At 39.4% G+C, this 21,422-nt stretch overlaps 2 protein-coding genes across 2 annotated transcripts; one reads left to right on the forward strand and one right to left on the reverse strand.

The window, feature by feature from the left end:
* Positions 1–1,982: 1,982 nt before the first annotated feature.
* Positions 1,983–3,382, forward strand: LOC127767315 (uncharacterized). Its single transcript, XM_052292607.1, has 2 exons — positions 1,983–2,845; positions 2,950–3,382. The coding sequence occupies exons 1-2, from the start codon at positions 2,276–2,278 to the stop codon at positions 3,016–3,018; spliced, it is 639 nt and encodes a 212-aa protein (XP_052148567.1). The 5' UTR covers positions 1,983–2,275; the 3' UTR covers positions 3,019–3,382.
* Positions 3,383–9,003: 5,621 nt separating this feature from the next.
* Positions 9,004–12,424, reverse strand: LOC127766830 (mediator of RNA polymerase II transcription subunit 22a-like). The gene is made up of 4 exons (XM_052292022.1): positions 12,229–12,424; positions 12,075–12,140; positions 10,569–10,803; positions 9,004–9,122 (listed from the first exon to the last, which is right to left on the reverse strand). Exons 1-3 carry the CDS (start codon positions 12,373–12,375, stop codon positions 10,570–10,572), a joined length of 447 nt encoding a protein of 148 aa, XP_052147982.1. The 5' UTR covers positions 12,376–12,424; the 3' UTR covers positions 9,004–9,122; position 10,569.
* Positions 12,425–21,422: the final 8,998 nt, after the last annotated feature.

Below are 21,422 nucleotides of genomic sequence, written 5' to 3' on the forward strand. Positions count from 1 at the left end.
CCGCGCAGCCAGTTTCCAGTGTGGTTTCCCCATTTTGCCCCTCGTCATCTCGCGCTTCCTTGCGTACATGGTCGGCAGTGGTACTTTGCAACAATCATCACGAAATCCATACCACTTTTCGTAATCATATCACAATCCTATTTGTGTTGTATCCAGCATGTTTCATCAAGCATGTATTGCTCGGATTGGGATCCTCTGCATTAGAGTATGAAATGGAGAGGTGCTACAGTAAATTAAATTAGGAGAAATCTGCACCTTCTATTCATAATTCTAGGGCTATAACCAACCTCTACGGTATTAACGTGATAGTACAAGCTAAAAAATAAAATATTGATGCTACAATACTTGCTGATCTGAACCGTTTCGTTTTTAATCTAAGTGCTCAAGTGCTACCGAGAAAGACTGTAGCATTAGCAATTCAAACTGCAGGGGATTCGGATCATGCTCGGAGAGATATTGCCATTGCACGTGTCAACAATTGTTCAGTTTTTCATCTCATAATACCAATCGACTGTAGTGACAATTCAGTTAGACCATGTTCAGTTAATCCCCGTAAAGGAGGGATTGGAAGCAATTTATTTACACTTATTATGGTGTTAAATTATTTTCCATCAATTTCCTCTAATCCTTTTTAATCTTCTCCAAACCAATAAGGTCTTATGTGATTTTGTAATTAATCTATTGGATTGTTTTTTATGATTATTTGCTTTATGTTTCTAAAAATACGATTTGTCAAAAAAAATCTTAAATTGCTTAGACAACTGTCCTAAGTTGTTTGTAAAGTTTGTTTCTTTTAAGATATTAATGTATCACTACACTCAAGTAGATATTTTATATCCCGTGAATAAAATATGTTCGTTGTTTTGTGAAGCACAAAACAAACATGGAAATACACCAAGCATATACAAAGGTATGTTTAATCAAATTCTAAGGCTGTGTTATTTTGAAGAGGTTAGGATATCATCCTCGTCGTACGCAAAACGAAACGATGAATTAACACATGATTAATGAAGTGTTAACTTAAAAATTGAAAACATGAATTAATATAATTTTTTACAGTAACTTTTGCATATTAATTTTTAAAAAACTCGCATAGTCTAGTATTTTGAAAAGCGTGTGTATGGATAACATGAGAGGTGAGGCTAGGAATCTTGAGGAAAGAACGTATAAATAGGAGTAGAGGTTAAGGGCAGTCCCAACTCATAATGTCCATAAGTAGTATCTATGGTGTTATGCCAATAAGACATCACAATAGAAACTACACTCCACAACCCATGGTTTCATAAAGTGGGCTATTAATAAATACATCATCTCTCTTCTCTACCAATCATATTTATTCTTCATCTATTATGAAGACACTATTCTCTCCCAATGCAAAACTTGATAGTGCCTATTGCATAGGTTCTCGTGTTAAAGCTATATCTTGCATGAGACCCAATTTCTTCCTCTCTTCACTCTCTCTTAATTAATATAGTGCTACATAAAATAAAAGTCCTACATGGCAATGTAATTAATGCCATAAACACCATCCTAGGTGGAGGGTTGGGACTGCCTAAAGGCCATGTTATTTTCTCCTCTTTCCCAACTCAATTTCCTCGATTTTTACGCACACACTTTTTACACTATTAATTGGTATATTTTTTTTAAAAAAGTTTTCTATATGAAAATTTACTTTTTTAAAAAATATATTAATATATTTTTCAAGTTTTTTACTAATATTCAATTAATCTTGCTATAACTCCCGTGTCGGGAGACAACGTTGGGAAAAACCATCATTCGATCCTACTAATATCATCCTAAAATAGTGCTTATCCGTGCTGTGCTTAACCGCGAAATTTAGTCAATTGTTAAAGAATGGACCTAGAAGACGGCAGGAAGGTGTTGCATGAAAATAGAAAACCACACCCCCATGCAGTTCCATAATTATCCAAATTTACCACCCATCAACATCAAGAGAAAACACACTTCTCTCCTTAAAAAAATCATCCAACAACAAAAAAGAAAAGAAAAAAAAACTTGGCCTCAACGCACACGCCCCCAATATTTATTCACAAGCAACACCAACTATTCCATCTATTTTTCCTTTCCCCCACACTTCCATTCCATCGCCCCACCCAAGCCCCAAAGCCAAAGCCGCCCTCCTCTCCACGTCCCACGCGCTCCCCCTCCCCCTCCCCCGCTGTCGCCGCCACCGGAGTCGGAGTCGGAGGAGGTCTGGGTGACGGCGGCCTCCACGCGCGCGTTCGTCGTCGCGGCTTTGCCCGCGGCCGCGGCCATGGTGATCTCCGCCGAGCCGCACCCGCCTCCTCCCCCGGATCCCGTCGCGGATGGCGCCGCGGCGGTGGAGGCGGCGGCGTCGAGCGCTCGCCACCAGGCCGCGGTCCTCTCGTCGTTCCCGTCGCTGAAGACGTGGGGGAGCCACCGCGTCCTGCGGTGCGCCCACGTCAACCGCGCCGGGGACGCCATCGCGGCCGCCAGGCGTTCCCCGGAGCAGCTCGACGGGGTCAAGGAGCGGCTCCTGCTCCACCTCCGCGAGGTGGATGGGAGCGACGTGGTGGCCGACGCGGAAGTTGCGGCGGCGGTAGCCGCCCCGGCCCCGGCGGCGGCTGCTTCGCGCCCGTGGAAGCTGCGCAGTCGACGTCGCCCGGCGGTCGCCCCGGCGTCGAGCGCGTCTCCGCCGCCGGAGCGGAGGGCCGCGAGGGCCCGCGCGGAGGCCCTCGACAGGGCGCGGTTCTCGGTGACGCTGACGAGCGAGGAGATCGAGGAGGACGTCTACGCCGTCACCGGCGCGCGCCCTCGCCGCCGGCCTCGGCGGCGACCTCGCCCCGTGCAGAAGCAACTCGATGTGAGTTCATCCTCCTCCATCTCTTCCCTTTTCCTTACGCTTCGGCCCCCACCGTTCATCCTCCAGGGACCCATCCGTAATTTCGTAAAAATTCACGTCCCCAGCTGCTATTTCCCGGTGCATGGCTGTCCGAGATCACCGTCGAGTCCTACCGGGTGCCCGACGATCGGTGAGCTGAGCAGAGCAGATCAGAGCACTGTGACATCTACTATCAGGCAAGAAATCCCAGAAGCTAGTAATTCATCGATCATCACAATCACAACAATCTCCTGTTATTAATCGATCCTTATTAACCCCATGTTAAATTCCTCCCTTGTTATGGTGTTGTTGTTACGAGCTAGTAGTAGTAAATCGATTGGTTGATTGAACAGAGTGGGAGTAGCGGCAATATTAGCAGTGGTAATTAATTAAGGAGTAGCTGTTCTTGTTAGCAGAAGGACCTCCTAATTATGAAGTGGTAGCAGTAGTGGTATTGTCCTCCTTGATGGTACATTTGTTAACAACATCTCAATTGCAATGTTAATGCTACCTTCCTTCCATGCATCCATCGTTAAATTCCCTTTTGTTTTTTTTTCGATTGCACTGCTTCATGCTCAAGGTGGCAACGATATTATGCAAGTTATTTGACTATGTAGTACTCCAATCAGTAAGTTTTATAGTATTTAATTACCAATGTTATCCTTAATCATGGTCGCATACCGGTAACTGCTGGGTTTGCGGCTGGGCCAACAGCATCGCTTGCCGCAAGCAGAGGGAGTGAGGCTGACGGGTGGGCCCGGCCCGCACTGGAGCCGAACAGTTTTGCAAACCCTGGCGCCTGCTTGCCAGTGAGCACAGGGAGAGCCTTTTCGTCGCCTGTTTTTACTTTGGCTTTTTAGTGCCTCGTGGGACCCACCTGTCAGAGGAACTGAGGATGGTTGACACGTATCTGATCACGGGTGGGCCCGGTCGTGGACGTGGACCGGGCCAGGTTTGCTCGGCCAGTCGGACCATGGTGGGCTTGGTCCACGCACGTTGCTGGAATTAGCCGGAAGAGGGTTTGCTGCTGCTGCGCCGGTTGTTTTCATGTGATAAACGAGAGCTATTGATACGGAATTACGGGTTGCTAGTTGGAGTGGTATTAAATTTTTGGACTGCTACCTTACCATTTTAGGTCAATTTTGGACGGCTCGATTTGTGGTGATGAGTGAGTAAATAACAGTGATGAGACTGTGGACAAGTAGATTATTAGATGGATAGATGGCACGGCACGCCAATGGTCCTCTCCTCTGCAGGTCGAGTTGCAGGGCGATCCTTGTACAGTAGAGGCCATCTGATTGGTAGCGGATGGTCCAGATCGATCATACGTGCGACCTTGACATTGCACCTAACATTCATATGGGATTAACATAATATCAACAGGGCGACATGCATGGATGCAATTGTTGCTCAAACATGTAGCAGCAGTAGTTCCTTCTTTCTGGGATACTTTCAACTCTGACAAAGTATGGCAGGTAGTAGTAATGATCGTTCAACTGACAATGAACTGATGAGTCATCGAGTCCCCATGTCGACAGTCGACAAAAGGAACTGTTTTGCTGAAAGCATTTTTACTGTAATTGAGAGAGTCCTACAGGTGTAGTGCTGTTCTTGTTCAAGAAATGGGTTGTGCTTGGCAAAGCTTCAGGAACTTTCCCAAACCCAGTGCATTATGATTCGGGATAGCAGTTGCTGACTTGCAGTGCAGCTGTTGCAGTTGCAGCCGTACTTGGGCAGAAGTCTACCCTGTTCCGTGGTTGCTGAGCAATGGGGGTGAGGACAAAAGCGAGCTTGTACTACTCCAGTACTGAACAGTGCCAACGTAGTCCAACCGTAATGATCTGCAAATGCACACCTGCATCTGAGACCAAAACATTCTTAGGTTTTGCGAGTAGAAAACGGAGGTTATCCACTTCAATTACTATTCTGTAAGAAGTTGTAATTAAAGTTTTTAATTTAAACGTGCATGAGAAAGTTGCCGTTATGTGTGCTTTGGGTGAGATTCTGACCAAGACATCCCGCGTTGTAATAAAATTTTGTAAAGAGAAACCTAGCCTTCAGCTGGCACGTGCTAAACTCCGTCGAATTCGTTCAGTGGCGGTGCACTGTCAACGCGTTGACACAAAACTAAATTAGTCTTCTCGTATTTGATTCCAGAAAGGAAAAATACACAATGTCAACGAGCATCATAGCTTTCTCTCGCCTTGGAACTGTACGTATGTATTCACTCCGTTTCTAAATATTCAACGCCGTTGACTTTTTTAAATATGTTTGACTGTTCGTTTTATTTAAAGAATTTAAGTAATTATTAATTTTTTTCTATTATTTGATTTATTGTTAAATATACTTATATGTATACATGTAGTTTTATATATTTTACAAAAGTTTTTGAGTAAGACGAACGGTTAAATATATGCTAAAAAATCAACAGCGTCAAATATTTAGTAACGGAGGGAGAGTATATGTGTATGGCGCACAAGAACTCACGCAACTGAATGTGCGGATGTGTTTGATGCTTCTGCCTTTTCTATGGAATCATGCAACACACAACGTGCTACACGAACGTACTTATTACATGCTCTTTGTTTCAAATGAAATCAACTTTTATGTGTCTAACTAGCGCACGATTATATGATTAAGTATGAGTTATTAGTACATGATTAATTAAGTTTTTAATTCTACTAAATTTGAAAGATATAATTATTTGATATTTTGAAGCTTCTATATATAAAAAATATTTTTCATGAAATGCATCAATTAGAAAAGAATGAGACCATATGACATGGATGGAGGGTTCGACTTACCGTCGATAACCGCGCTTACCGCGGGGTACGGTAATATAAATACAACGGTAACCTTCTTAAATTTAAATAAATTTAAAAAATAATTTGAATTTTTGATAGATTTCGTACGGTTTTTCACGGTTACCGCAGTTACCGTGTAGTAATCGTGCTTACCGCCGGGGCGCTGTAACCCCGGCCCTGTGGGTTTGGGAAAGTAGCTTTTCCCGTGTATAAATGGTCACAACTGACAGTGTTAAGTAATACTAACATTACACGGGAAGTTAATTAAGCAACATGAAGCTAGAGATGAATGTTATCGCGAGGAAAGTTGAGTGACCATTTTGTGCTGGGCGATGCATGCGTCCACAGATCTCGAGCCAGGGGAGGTCGAGCTGGACGCTCTGCGGTGTCGGCAGCTCTCGTGCTCCTCGGATTGTGCGCCGAGGCCACGCTCGTCCTCTTCAAGATCGATCTACTACAATTATCAACACCTGCAAGCTCAGATGTTTTTTCTTCATGGCCAAGATAGACTTGGCGGTACAGGGATATGCAAGGACTGAAGTCAATACTACTCCCTCTCCGTCCCTAATCAGAGAGCGTGAAGAAAAATCACCGAGGCCTGGTTTAGTTTTTAACTTTTTCTTTAAACTTTTAACTTTTCTATCACATTAAAATTTTCCTACACAAAAACTTTCAATTTTTCGTCACATCATTAAAATTTTAATCAAACTTCTAATTTTGACGTGAACTATACACAAGCCAATACCAAAAAGATCACGTCCTAATTAACCTTATTCATCGTCCTCAATTATAATGGTTGTACTCCCTCCATTTTATAATATAAGGTATAACTTTTTTTTTTTAGTATTATACTATCTCCATCTACTTTTGATAGACATATTTCCAAATCTGAAAAAATTATTTTTAGTAGGCATATTTCAATCCAACAACGTATCCTTTTAATGACTTTATCAGATTTAATGCGTGACTCTTCATTCTTCCACACAAGATTGACTACTTCGGCATCGAGAAATATAAATATTAATGAATCGCTTATTTATGAGGAATAACTAGTAGCATGTTTAAATGGATGATAAGTAGAATTACTTATCCTTGATCTGTGTGCCAAGATAAAATATGATTATCAAAAATAGATAGAGGGAGTATAATATAAGGCATGCGTTCATATATGCAATTGACTATGATTTTTTCTGCATTCATGTAGTATGCAATTGACTAGGACTTCATCTCCATTAAATTATTATTTTTTAAAATCCTCTACTCTTAAAATATATTTATTGGTGATCCAAATTAGGATATGTTAATAATTATTTCTTGGTTTTTGATTAAGGGTGGTTATATGTTAAATTTTGGAATGCAGAGAGCGGTTCTCTAAACGTTACTACCTAGCAATTCTCCAAGCGTCGTTCCGCATGCATGCAAATAGCCGAGGGACAGACAACATCAACAAAATTTCACATCCTCAGCCCTCTAATTAGGGGGTGTTTAGTTCTATGGGTATAAAGTTTTGGCGTGTCACTGGGTATAATCAGTCAGTAAACCACGAGACGAATTTATTAAGCCTAATTAATCAGTCATTATCAAATACTCTCTCCATCTACTTTTGATAGTCATATTTCATTTTGGCACACAGACCAAGGATAAGTAATTCTACTTATCATCTATTTAAACATGCTACTAGTCATTCATCGCAAATAAGTGATTCATTAATATTTACATTTCTCGATGTCCATATAGCCAATCTTGGGTGGAAGAATGGAGAGTCACGCATTAAATCTGAGAAAGTCATTAAGATGATAGGTTGTTCGATTAAAATATGCCTATCAAAAATTATTTTTTCAGATTTGAAAATATAACTATCAAAAGTAAATAAAGAGAGTATTTATTGTAGCACCATGTTGTCAAATCATGGAACAATTAGGTTTAAATGATTTGTCTCGCAAATTAATCGCAATCTGTGCAATTAGTTATTTTTAGCCTATATTTAATACTTCATGCAGATGTTAAATCTTCGATGTGATAGGGTGTAAAGTTTTAGGATGAAATCTAAACAGGGCCTTAGGGAAGGAGGGAGTACTACACTAGCTTCACCATTAAAATACTTCCTCCGTCTTAAATTTTGTCTCGTTCTAGTTTGATCAATTCCCTAAAAAAGATAGTTTTATCATCAGTCAAACATTGATATATTTTAATTACTAAATTTTAAAAATTCATATAGCTTAACATCATCTTAAAAATATTTTCATGATATATATAAACTCCCTTCATTTCTTTTTATAAAACATGCTACTATATAAAGTAAAAGAGTCAAAGTTAGTGAATTTTCACCAATGATTACTCCAGGATTTGCACATTTAGTATTAAAAACGATATCAATAGAATTATACTCTTACGTTACGTAGTTTCGTGAAAGATTACTTTTGTATGCATATTAACAATACCATTTATGAGGAATCAATGGCTAAAGTTCGCTGGCTTTGACATTTTCATTGTATAGTGGCATGCCTCATAAACACAAACAGAGGTAGGGTTTACGTGCGTGCGTTTATAGGAGTAAGTGCATGTACGTTGTGAGTGTCTGTGTTGTACTGTGTAATTAAAAAAAAAGAAACAGAGAGAGTTATTCACACGTTGTTAAACTATGATTTTTTTAAAAAAAATATTAATAAAAGATATAAATACTTGACTTAGAACAAATCTATAAAAAAATAAAAAAATTGGAAAGGGGGAGTAGAAGTAATGAACGAAAAGATCCAACAAAGATAGTGCTATAAAAAGAGACTCAAAAGGAAATAACACTGTAAAATGACACGATACCATGCACTTCTTCCGGTCCTTCTCGTCACAGCTCACAGAAGTGTGCTGGAACTGACATTTGACGAGGCAGGAGGACGTCGAAAAGGTAAAGATCGTGTCATAGTTCTACAGAATCCTACTACAACCTGATATTTTCTAACATCACAAGGATTGTCATTTGTCATAGCCTCATAGGTACTCCTACAATCCAACATCACAAGGATTGTCGGATGAGCAATCTGAGATTTTCTACAGAGTCCTGAAGAACGTACTATGAATTTCTACAGAACGATCTGAGATTAACATCAGCAGGGTATGCAAAAAATGGTATGTACTCATATTAACCAGTTTGAACAAGTCCGCTGTAACACATGTTAGCGTCAATATTGTTCCTCCAATGCAAGGTAATCAATTTAGCACGTAGAGATAAATTACACAGCCGTACGAGAGCAAACAGCTTCGTTTGGGTGGAAACTAGAACGCCTAAAAAGGTAGAAACCAGAAAGGCATCCCAAGTTCCCAACAACTTATACAGTAAAGTTGGGGCAAAAAGATCAAATCAGTTCTTGATTAAATTAAATGTGATTTTACATAAGACATACTGAACAAGTCATTGTCACTACTGCTTTAAAGTCCACGCCTATTCAGAAGGGATAATCCTGATAACATAGTAAAGACGATCAATGAGTAGAAAGCTTGTAGACTTACTAGTCATTTCTGACTAGTTAGGAGTTGGTCATTTAGTCTATTTCATATATAAAAAGAGCATATACGGTCGCATCTAAAAGCCAAACCAAATAACTTAAGCTTAAAAAAATAAATCATTAGAGTACTAACAGCCGCGCTGCCTTAATGTCTCCATAATTATCAACAGGCAAACCTTTTGCTGTGAATCTATCTAGGTACTTGCTAATTACTACTCCCTCCATCTACTTTTGATAGGCATATTTCCAAATCTGAAAAATTTATTTTTGATAGGCATATTTCAATCCAACAACCTATCCTCTTAATGACTTCTCGGATTTAATGCGTAACTCTCTATTCTTCCACACAAGATTGGCTATATGTGCATCGAGAAATGTAAATATTAATGAATCGCATGTTTACGAGGAATAACTAGTACTCTCTCCATTACAAATTGATCTACATATTTCATAAGTATACCAAGACAAAAAAAAAACTAATAACTCTCTCATACTATATTTACTCTAGCAACAAACTCAATGCATGCATCATCCCCACTATTTCCTAGCCAATAGCAAATCAAGATATTGCATGTGGGTTATAAATGCTTGTGTGCATGGATGCATGCATCAATGTCCATTTACTCCAACGCACAAATAACGAATAGACCTAATGAATGAACATAAATATGTAGATCATTTAGAAATAACCTCAAAAAAACTATATGTAGATCAATTTGGAATGGAGGGAGTAGCATGTTTAAAGATAAATAGAATTACTTATCCTTGGTCTGTGTACCAAGATGAAATATGACTATCAAAAGTAGATTGAGGGAGTAGTATATAAGCATAGCATGTAGAATGGCCAAAAGACGTTGCTTAGAGCACCCGCAATGGTAAAGTAATGTGCTTTCTATAAAACATGTACATTTCAGCAATAGACTAGATTAATAGTAAACCACCTCAATAGTATGTCTACATGGGTATCTATAACTCTCTCATGCCTTGCCTCGTTTTTCTCTATAGACTATCTCTAAGTTAGTAGATAGCTTTGCTCTCTCTCTTCATTTAATATCTTCCAAGTAGGAAAATATGCTGACATGGATCTCTTGTAGAGAGCCTATAGATAACCATTGTAGGTGCCCTTAAATTCAACAAATTTAACTGGCTATCTTTTATGGAGGCAGCAAAACAATCTATGGGATACCCACCAACTTGTCCATCTTGCAAGAATTCCAAATTAGACCCAACTAAACGTTATGCTTTGCATATCAATTGATGTACAATTTTTCATCAGCAAAGGTCTTTGACTGAAAATTGCAATTAACCATGAATTGACACCAAATCTTAGTATTGTAAGCAACTATGCACCTCCAGCAATTACAAGGAAATATCTTTCACTCAGAGAAAGGTAGAATTTACCTCATTCATCCGGTGGTGTCCGCACAACAGATGAGTAGTAATGTGCCTCCAACTCCTTTAGGCTTCCTGCTGCCTCCTGCCCAATCCTCTCCAGCATTCTCTCTGTTCCTTCAGCTTGTTGACTAAGGATCTCAATCCGCCTATCCACATTTTCAGTTAACGAAGCAAGCCCAGAAAAGATAGCTGCTCTCTTAAGCTCTGACACTAGTTTCAACAGAGAATCAGCTGAATGTATCTGAAAAGCATGATAGCATATCGCAGCTGAAATTACACATTCAACGGGTTTGCCAAATGATACTGATTACTAGAACTAGCTTCCAATTATATTACAAAAGCATACTTTGTAGAATGGATGGTTGCAATATGTTAACATAAAGGTAGATCAGAAAATACATAGGCAACAAAATGTGATTCAAACTCATTATTCATTACCATTACCATACTGTCTATGATAAGTAAGGCCATTGCGTGTCTGAGGTAGGTTCTTCTCAATCCACAGATATACACAAACTATGATATCATGTTCTGAATCTTACTCTGCGTGACTAGAGTCAGTTTCTTGCTTGAATTTTAACTAACCAATCCCTGATTCCCTGTTTCATATGCACTGCATTTTCACCCTACCCAGATAACATCCCTACCGTTATTCAAATATCAAATTCCATCTCTATAGCGATGTCCTTGTTTGCACTAGATATCTCCTTTCCAGATAGTGTTTTTGGGTGTCGGATTAAACACGGTGATATCTCCTCTGCGTTGGATAGCTTCGTCTATTTGAACTTTGACTCAGTAGAGGCGCGTTTGGAATCCTCACTAAGTTTACTTAGCCAGGATAAGATAGGATAGGCCGTCTGATCGCTAGCTCATAGAAGTTAGTATGCTTGTTTGGTTCAAGCGAGTTGCTTGTCTGTACGTCCCTCCAAGTGGTTCCAGCATGTCTTTGACTGCTTGCATCCATGACATTGGGCTTCATTGCTTGCCGTCCAGGGAGAGCCAACTTGGCTCTCCATGGTGGGCAAGGATTTGTTGACGGTTATTGCCTACTTTGCTTAGCAAAGCAAGATTAATTTGCCTCTACCAAACAGCTGAGGTTTCCAAGCAAAGCTAGTTTCACTCTTGCCTAGGATTGCCTTCTAGTTATAAGTTCCAACTAGATCAGGGTGCACCTGAAATCAAGAAATCAATACTATAACTCCTAAATCCTAACAAACAGCTATCAAGGATATGGCACCAAGGATTCACTGCCATGGCTTAATTTGACCCCTAATACAATGGTAATACCAAATTGAGCAAGTAATTCCTCGGTATTTCTTCTTACACACCAATTGTCTCCACTACTGAGGTAGGAGGAACATCTCCAGTTCTCCATCCAGCCGGCACATCAAATGTGATATCAAAGCTTAAAATTAGGGGCATCGTAGCTCTAAATTTGCTCATTTAGACAAATACTATAGGGCATGATTTAAACACCGCCGCGAAGAAACAAATCATGGAGCAAGTGTGTACCAAGCGGGAGCCGCGCATGTCCATCTGGAAGGCCTCCTGCGTGTTGCGCACGGGCGGGTCGTTGACCTGAGACGAGCGGAGCGGAAGTAGGAGTTAGGGTTTGGTACGACACCAAGGAAGAGGAGGAGGGAGAAGTGGGGAGGGGGGGACGTACGCGCGCGATGTTGATGAAGGCGGCGAAGTTGTCGACGAGGCTGGAGACGTCGGCGTCGGCCTTCTGGAGGAGCGTCTTCTGCTTCTGCACCGCGGCTGCCGCGGCCGCCGCCGTCGGCCCCGCCGCCGCGCCGGCGCTCTTGCTCATCGTTGCTGCTGCTGCTGCGACGGCGGCGGCGCAGGTGGGTGCCTCTCGTCTCTGGGCTTCGTCGGGAGAGGAAGCAATGCGAGGCCCACTTCATAGCACCACGTCGTGGGCTATCCGAAGGCCCATGACGAGACTTGACTTGCGGGTGTTTCTTGGGCCACGGAATGCGCAAATTCTGAGTTATTTGGATGAGGAATAAGTTCACTTAGGTCCCTCAGCATGTTGCCAAGTCTGGAATTCTTCCCTGAACCGCAGTAATATGACGCGTTCCTCAATTTTCAAAACCAGTGCAAATAAGATCGCAAGACGGTTTTGGATGGTGGTTTTGGTTGACATGGAGCCTATGTGACATTGATGTGGTACTTAAAGTCTTTTCAAAACCATCGGACCCACACCGTCAGTGAGTGTCCAATTAAAATAAAATAATTACAGTGGATCTCACCTTTTTTCTCTCTCTTTTCTCCGCTCTCTCCATCTTTTCTCTCCCTCTCATTCGTGGTGATCGACTAGGGCGGGCCAATCTTCTTCCAGAACAGGTTGAGCAACATCAAGAATGTAGAGGAGGACGGCAACCTGTGGCCGACTGCCAGGTACCGGGAATAAGAAGAAGCAAGAAAGGAGAAAAGTGAGAGAGAGAGAGAGAAAAAAAGAAGGAACGAAAAATAAGGGGGACCACTGTAATTTTTTATTTTAATTGGAACTCACTAACAGGTGGGTCCCACAGTTTTTAAAATACTTTAAGTGCCACGTAGACGTCACGTCAGCCAAAACCACCATCTAAACTGTCCAGAGACCTTATTTGAATTGGTTTTGAAGGTTGAGGGACATGTTATATCTTGGTACTTTAGTTCAGGGATGAATTTAGACTCGTCGACAAATTGAGGGACCTAAAGTAAACTTTCCCTTTGGATGAATAAGTCTTGAGGGAGGCGATTCTACATAGAGCAAGAAAAGGAAGGAGGAAAAATATACATATTCCTTATTTAGACCAGTGATTGTGTGATTGGGCCTTGGGATCGAAGTTTTGTCTGAAATCTGAAGCAGAGTAATAACCCTTCAGTTCCTGAATCTGACCAAATTCGACGAACAGAATTATGCAAAAACAGCAGATTCGTTCACCCAAGACATGGGCCTACACTGGTTGATCTGATATGTCAAGCAAAGAAGAGTATACACGAGAATAATGTTTTTTTGGGAAGAAAGAGAAAAAAAGGATCGGGAACAGGAGTTGACACCAGCTTTGCCCGATTCCTTTCTCAGTCTCCCTTTTCTCACCACCTTTCGATCCATCGATCTCGCTTCCTTTTGCTTTCTTGTTCCTTTCCCTTTCCCCATCTCTCTCTGTCGTCTGATGAACTCCGAATTTGCTGTTTGCTGCTGCTGTAGCTAAGCTAATCTGCTGTTCCGTGTTGGGTGCTGCATCATGTCCCTGATCAACGTCAGGTTTACCATCACACGTCACTGTTGTTAATCTGCCTTGCAAGTAACTCAAGTTGTTTTTTTAAAAGGAAAAATTTGATGATGGTGGCTACCTAGCTAGCTCCGACCGACAATCACCATTAATTAGATGCCTGCCTACAACTGATGACTAACAAACCTACCTAATTAAGTACCTATGCAACAAGTGGTAATCAAGCATACACCACACTATAGCTAATCTAGCACAGTTACTGACTCCATCAGTAGCTGAGCATTAGCTCTGAGTACATTAGAAAGCAGCTCAATAATGAGATACCTTTGTTGCTTAATGATCCAAGCTATAGTCTTTGGACCCATCTACTTAAACGTGGAACCTACAGCACTTAGCATGCATGTGCTACACTTAAACATTTCAGCTCTAGCAATGTGCATGGTTTTTATAACTAACTCAGTGCCTAGCTAATCTAGAGTTAATTATAAGGCATCAGCAACTAGCTAGGGTCTTTGGATCAGATTGCATTGCAGAATTAATCCAGAGTTAATTTAATTTGCCAGGGTGGAGGGCACTGTCAAAGTGCTTGGCCAACTGAAAGCTACTAAGTAGGCCAAAATTCACACTTGCAGACACACATCATGCATAAACATTATCTTAATTACTAGGAGTGAAACCTGAAATGCATATGCTGGAGCTGAACAAAAAGGTAGTGTTTTTATCTGAAGACTTATCAAGTACTCTCCCAGCCAATCAAAACTCACCAGTTGAGCACAAAGCCTTTGTGGAAAAGATGAGCAAGCATAGATTAGCTTAGCTATACCAGAAAAAACAGGCTAAGTCTCAAGTGAAAGGCAAAGTACAGATACCAATAAAGTGGGCAAGCTTTCATCAGACCAAATGATCAGCAGTCCACCACAGTTGTGCACTTTTATCCCTGCCTCCTCCTTGATCTCCCCTACATAATGCTATGCTATGCATGTCAAGGTGTCAGCTGCTAGCTTAAGCATGGCATCTTCCTTCTAATCATAGCACTCACTCCTAGGGCTACTAAAACATTGGCTCTACTTGTTGATTTGTGACTGGTTGGCGCCACAGGGGGAGGACCCCACCCTCCACGAAAACGCAGGGACTTCTTGCACTTGAGCATGATGATGCCCTAATGTCTTCCATGATTCGATCTGAAGGAGACATTGACTCCATTGCTTCAGTTCTAGACTAGCTACCTCCTGCAGGACCCCCTAAAAGAGGGGGATTGATGAACTCCGGAACAAGAAGCAAAGCTGTTCTCTTCTCTATTGGAAATCCATGCTAGTGCACACTGCAGTCATGCATGTTTCTTTCTTCTTGGCAAGCAACATTATTGGTTTAGCTAGCTAGTTAAAATTTTTTTATTTCATATATATGAGCAGTAGCCTTTTAGGCCTTATTAATGTTCTTCAAACTGCCTCGCCTAAAATTGATGTTCTTCAAAAACAATTTAGTGTCATTTTGGAGTACTCTTTTCTTAGATAACAGGAAATTTTCATTACCCAAAACAAACAAGCAGTCATCTGATTACAGGAAAAAAAAACATATTTTGGAGTACTATAAGATGCAGCAACTTAAGTTTATAGTCATATGGATGAGTTTTATAGAAGTTTTCAGTTCTTGTTAGTCTGATGAATGCCGGTAGGTTGTTGTTGTGTGTGAATTGTGTTGGTTTTCATCCATCTATCTATCTATTATATACTAAAAGTCCATTAAACTTCCTTAAAACGCTCTCAAGCTGCCATGTGGCGTTCTAAAAACGCTCTTATATTGCCATATGGCAAAAACACCTACCCTTTTATTTTTCACTTAAATACGTGGGTCCAATATTATAAACCATTAAATTTATATATAAAATAGTGTATGTACGGCGCCGCTGCCCCCACAGATCCGATCCTCTCCCATCACGGCTCACGCGCGTACGTATGCACGCCCTTCTCCATCCTCTTTTTTCTCCATGGTAGTTAAGATAAGCATTATATTGTTAACTAATTTTAAATAAAATTTCCATGGTATATAGCCGAATCTCCCGGCCTCAAGTATATCTTCATGCGAGCCTACCGGCATGGATTACTGATGTATGTGATCGTCGATGAATAACCTTTTAACTATATATATATATATGTTGAATTGTTCTTTTATTAGTCTATCTTTTTATATCCTAATATATCAATCAATTATTTAAGGTGCACATTGACTATGATTTTATTGTCAAATAAAAAATAGTGTGAGACATATACCTTCACGATTTACAATTTGTTAGTTACTTTGGTTTTTAATAGATTGATACCTTTAACTTATATATATACTCTTTCATCCCAATCAGAAATTATATATGTCTGGCATGCTTGTATACATGAAAGCATCAGCTAACCTTTGAAATTTCAATTAATGTACACTCCATGGACAATGATACTGGATTCCATGAATGATTTCAGAGTAAATAACACAAAAAACTTCAGATACTATGATCAAATTATTGCAAAACTATAGATTTGAATTGGTGTATCACAAAACTACACATTTAACACCAAATTTATCACAAAACTACACATTTAAAATGAAGTGTCACAAAACTACATATTTAGTAACTAAATTATCATAAAATTATAGATTTAGAACCAATTTAGTCAAAAAAAAATAATGTTTACAGCTCCAGCATAATAATGGTGCTAGGGATTAAACTCTAAAAACTATAGTTTTGTGTTAACTTCAATATTAAATATGCAGTTTTGTGATACTTAACCTTAAATATTATTTTTTTGATAAATATGGTGCTAAATCTGTAGTTTTATAATACAACGCCTTAAATATGTAATTTTGTGATAGTTTGATCAAAATACATGTAGTTTTGTGAAATTTAAATAAAATCAAATGTGTGATTAGATCAAATGTTTTGTTCCTAAAAATTCTTTTAACACCTCTAATAAGTTGAAGAAAATTCAAAAAATTTGATAAAGAAAAATGCAAATTAAACCTGGAATCGATAAATGATTATATGATTTATAAATACCCCATAGTAACATAAAAAGGTATTTTAAATCAAAGCAAATATTTGTGATTGTATTAAACACCTTGCCACTAAAAAATTCTCTTAACGCCTCTAATAAGTTAATGGAAATTATAAAAGTTATGGTAAAGAAACAAACAAATTAAACGTATGATCCTTATTTCTGCTTAAATTAATCAAACCTACATGTCCATCCCCTCCACTGTTTGATCTCATCGTAGATATCTCACATTTCTCTTCTAATATAAGGGTGTGCCAGAGTGTTTGCAAAAAAAAAAAAAAAACCACATTGGTCGAATGCATTAGTCGATTGAGATATCAAGGTTTTGAATGGCTATTACCTTTGAATCATAAATTTTATTGTTTTTATCCATTTAAATCATATTTTTTAATTATTAAAGGTTGAACACTAAAACAACTGTATGTCTCATCATATTTCCATTTATACAATAGTCATAATTTTCTATGAGGAACTATCCCTAGCTGGCTAGCTATGATAATTCGATTACGTCTACTATCAAATAATAAATTAATTATTGGTTTTCTACATAAATTGGTAGAGCAATTAATTATATATTGTTACATATCCAATGTCTTTTATAGCAACTTAAGTTTTCTCTCTTTTCCAATAGAACTTCAACAGACAGATGTCCTAGGTACCATAAAACCCAATCTCCAGTAGACAATTTTATAAATAACGTAATTAAATTCGTCATGCAATGCTAACGGAGAAAACATAGACAAATCATAGTTTTGAAATATGGCATGTATTATTCCGTTAGTACATTGTCTTATAAGTTTCTCAAATGCAACCTACGATACATACCCGCACGAATGCGCGAGCTACCTTCCTAATTAAATTAAAGGACATATAAGTAACCCATTAAAAACCACAGAGGGTCTTAAAAAACTAGAGAAGCGTATATACATGAAAATGAATTTACATCTTCCTTACAGTAAAGTAAGAAACGAGTTTACGTCACTGAATATTACAGCAACCTATCAATTTGACAGTAAAATAATATAGAGAATATTGAAGAGTTATGTTCTATTCAATAATGATAATAAAAGAGATATGTTCTATTCTGAAGACTTTTCTCCTCGATGGTCCTTTTCATCAAGCAATGCTTCAAGCCAAATTGGTCAAGAATAGCATAATAACACTAATAACCATTGTGACTATATAGCGGAGACAAATAGATGGTTCAATCAACAAGTGCATCCTTGTCTGTCAAAGCCTAATTTGATGTGCTTCTACCTTATGTCCTGGTTCCACTAGAGGATGCATGCTGCATGCCAACTAAGATGCTTGCCCAAAATTGGGAACACCGCAATTACTTATAGCATATTTGAACTCTCCAAAAATCACACAATTAAGATGCAATCTTTCGGCGCATAATAATCAAGTTGAGAGAAGGCCTATAAAACAAACAATATGATAAGAGGCAGGGTAGGGCCCACAATCTAATCACGTTCCATTTGAGATAAGGTTTTCTTGACATAAAACTACATCAATGCAAGGACTCAAGTGAGATCATAACAAAAGTGTTTTCAAATCTCCCCTTTTGAGATCTTGTTTGTAGTTGGGACATCTTGGTGATGGTGACTCACATGGGCCTCAGGCCAAAGGTTTTAGCTAGCATTAATTCTTTAGCCTTTACTCCTAGGGGTCAAAAAATATTTTTTTTTCTAGGTGCCTTGTGGTAATAAGGGTATCAATTCAACATAGCTAGCAGTTTGTTGGGAAATATGATGGTTCATCAACTTATTGCTTCTAGTGGTTGGGTGTCCAACTTACAAGTATGGTTTAAGAAAGCTTTGGGAAAATGTTGTTTGGTGGTCATTCAGTTTGTTATGTCCCCTTCTTTCAAAAGCAGGTACTTTTTTTTTTTCAGAACATAACAATGTGCAATGGTGATCAATTATTGACCTTTGGAACTATGCCTTCCACTTGTACAGAAATTTTAAACTATATGTCAAACTAGCAGTGAGAAGAATTTGTTCTGTGTAACATATATATTACGCCTCAACCTTTGCAGTTACATATATTTTAGAACTACTAGGAGCATGTAACATGTAAGTTTACATGAAACAGTTCATCCCCTGCATTTCTGTTCCAAACAAAAGCTGATGAAACTGGACAATGCACAGTCCAAAAGGAATCGTACTCATTGTGTGTCAAATTGGTCACAGAGGAATGTTTAGTAGCAGCAAATTGGATTTAAAATATGTTAACCCTGACAAAGCGATCCCTGAAACTGAATATAAGTAGTACGAGGGTTCATCTCTGCATATAAGAAAGTGATCAGAGACCATTTTTTTTTATCACGTGCATTGCAAGCTCTCTCGACAGAAAGAGGTGGCAATGGCAAATGGGCAAACATGTTTCCAGGGGCGGAAACAATAAATTAGAACACCCATCTTGCAGATCACAGGAAGACCACACAATTAACTACAAATAATTACAAAATAAAAACTTCTAAACTAGCAACCGCCGAACTCTAGTATTTTGGAAAAGTCCAACGGCTACATACAGATGAGTGCTAGCTAGCTGCTTAATTCTGGCAAAAAATAATTTCTTAAAGAGCAATTATGGGCCTAGTGAAAGCAAGCTTTTTGCAGTACAATTGTGACTAAATTAGTCTTCAAATAAAGCGTACGCTGGTGGACTAAATGGTACAGATTAAATACTTAATTATTCGGTGCTTTGAAGATTACAATTGCATCAGAAAATCGAGACAGGAAGAAGAAGGACAAGTCTGAGTTGATATCAGGATAGAAACCTACCGGCGCAATATGTTTATCAACATGCCTAGCTTTACATCACCTTTCATATCACATCACTTGGAACAAGAATTTGGCAACTTGAACCCTAAGAAGTTGCCAATCCGGCCCCACACATGCATACATCGCAATTCTAGAAGATGATTAATTGCATATCACTTCAAACAAATTAATTAATTAAATGTTAATTTGGCCATCCCTTTCATCTAGCAGCTATCTTCTTAGCTATAAATTTCCTTCCTGATCTTGTGCAAATATTCAAACCACAACCTAGAGCTCATCTCCGGTTTTAGTCACCAAACAATTGAATACAAATTAATTAGTAGTAAATTAAAAATGGCCGGCTAGCTCTTTCAAAGAGTAATTAACTTGCTTGTTGGTCTAAACTTCCAAGGAGAGATATAGAATGAATTCTCTCTGCACTAGACAGGACTCGCCATGCGTCACCTACAGCTTGTCTTTTTATTAAAAGACCTATACCTACGTGTACTTGGGCCACCAATTAACTAAACCCACAAGCAACACAAGATCCCAAGATGATGCAAGCCTAGATTACCAGTAGTTCCATCTCATGCAATTCGTAGCCAATTAGCCAGTAAATCTTCGAGAAAAGATGATGCCATCTCTCAATTAGCTTGTTTAATTATGATTGGTTTATTTGATTTCGTCAAGACTGCTAACTAAATTAAGCCAATTAAAGAGATGTAGAGGGGGTCAATATATGTGCAGTTTTGTCAGCTATAGATTTGTCGAGTAGACTGAGCTGGTGCTGTGGTACACACCCCCATCTGACAAGGACAATTAGATTAACTAGGATTATATATTAAACTAAGCTAGTTGCTTGTCTGGAGACATCCTATCAAAACCTTTCTACATGCATCCCGTACAATTATAGCAGCTGATGGCGATTAGTTTATATATGATGATGCTTTGCTAAGTGAAGTGACTGCATAATGACCTGTGTAGGGCATTATACAATTAACCTGCATATTTTATTAGCTTCGAATAGGGTTAACCCTGTATAGTTTAAACTAGCATAATCCACTCGTATCGATCTGAATGCGATGCGAGTTTTTGGTAAGAGTCCGTCGTCGCAACAAATTAATTATTACGCTAGGCACACAAATTAATGGTGTTTAATCTATGGACTCTAGTTTTGGAGCACTCTCTAACCGGTGAACCTAGCATATATGGTAGGAAAAGCTTGTGCGCACGTAACTACCGATAATTAATATATGCGTAGAGTGCAATATATCACCGACAGTTTTGTCTTATAATACGGTCTTCAGGGGCAGGATAAAAGGGATGGAAGAAGGAAGAGGGGACCAATAAGACCACGCATGACAGCTGGTGGATGACCAGTTAAAATAAAGCCCAAAAGTGGGCAACCTGTGATTAATATAAGTGATACGGATCTTAGGATGATCTATCATCATCCATTCCCTGAGTGTCTTTACTGTGCACATGTTGACTAGCTAATCTTAATTAGTTTAGGGGATGCCTACAAAATTAACAAAATAATAGTACCAATTAAACCCCTGTCACATGCACTAAACAAAACAAAAAAACCCTTGGAGTAAAGCAGCACAGCCTGATCCTATTGGCTGCCATGTGTGGCTTTCCCTGCGTTTGCCAACGTTTCATGGTCGTGGCTGCTGTCGCTGAGGCGGCCAATCGGACGGCACAGAGTGCAGGACACGTGTCGAGCTCTCACTGGGTGGATGATTCGTCCAATCAGAGCCCGAAACGTGGAGGCCGGTTTTTTTATAGCTTATGTGGCCGAGGCGAACCGAGTTCGGAGTGTGCGTAGGT

Source organism: Oryza glaberrima, chromosome 1 (genome assembly GCF_000147395.1).
Source record: "Oryza glaberrima chromosome 1, OglaRS2, whole genome shotgun sequence".
In the NCBI taxonomy this organism is placed as follows: Eukaryota; Viridiplantae; Streptophyta; class Magnoliopsida; order Poales; family Poaceae; genus Oryza; species Oryza glaberrima.

What these genes read in the sequence shown, in the direction of transcription:
- LOC127767315 (XM_052292607.1), top strand. Translation starts at nt 2,276, where the DNA reads ATGGTGATCTCCGCCGAGCCGCACCCGCCTCCTCCCCCGGATCCCGTC. An exon ending in CCGTGCAGAAGCAACTCGAT is followed by an intron (nt 2,846 to 2,949) that starts GTGAGTTCATCC and finishes TCACGTCCCCAG; the next exon opens with CTGCTATTTCCCGGTGCATG.
- LOC127766830 (XM_052292022.1), bottom strand. Translation starts at nt 12,375, where the DNA reads ATGAGCAAGAGCGCCGGCGCGGCGGCGGGGCCGACGGCGGCGGCCGCG. An exon ending in CCTTCATCAACATCGCGCGC is followed by an intron (nt 12,141 to 12,228) that starts GTACGTCCCCCC and finishes CGCTCGTCTCAG; the next exon opens with GTCAACGACCCGCCCGTGCG. An exon ending in ACATGCGCGGCTCCCGCTTG is followed by an intron (nt 10,804 to 12,074) that starts GTACACACTTGC and finishes CATGCTTTTCAG; the next exon opens with ATACATTCAGCTGATTCTCT.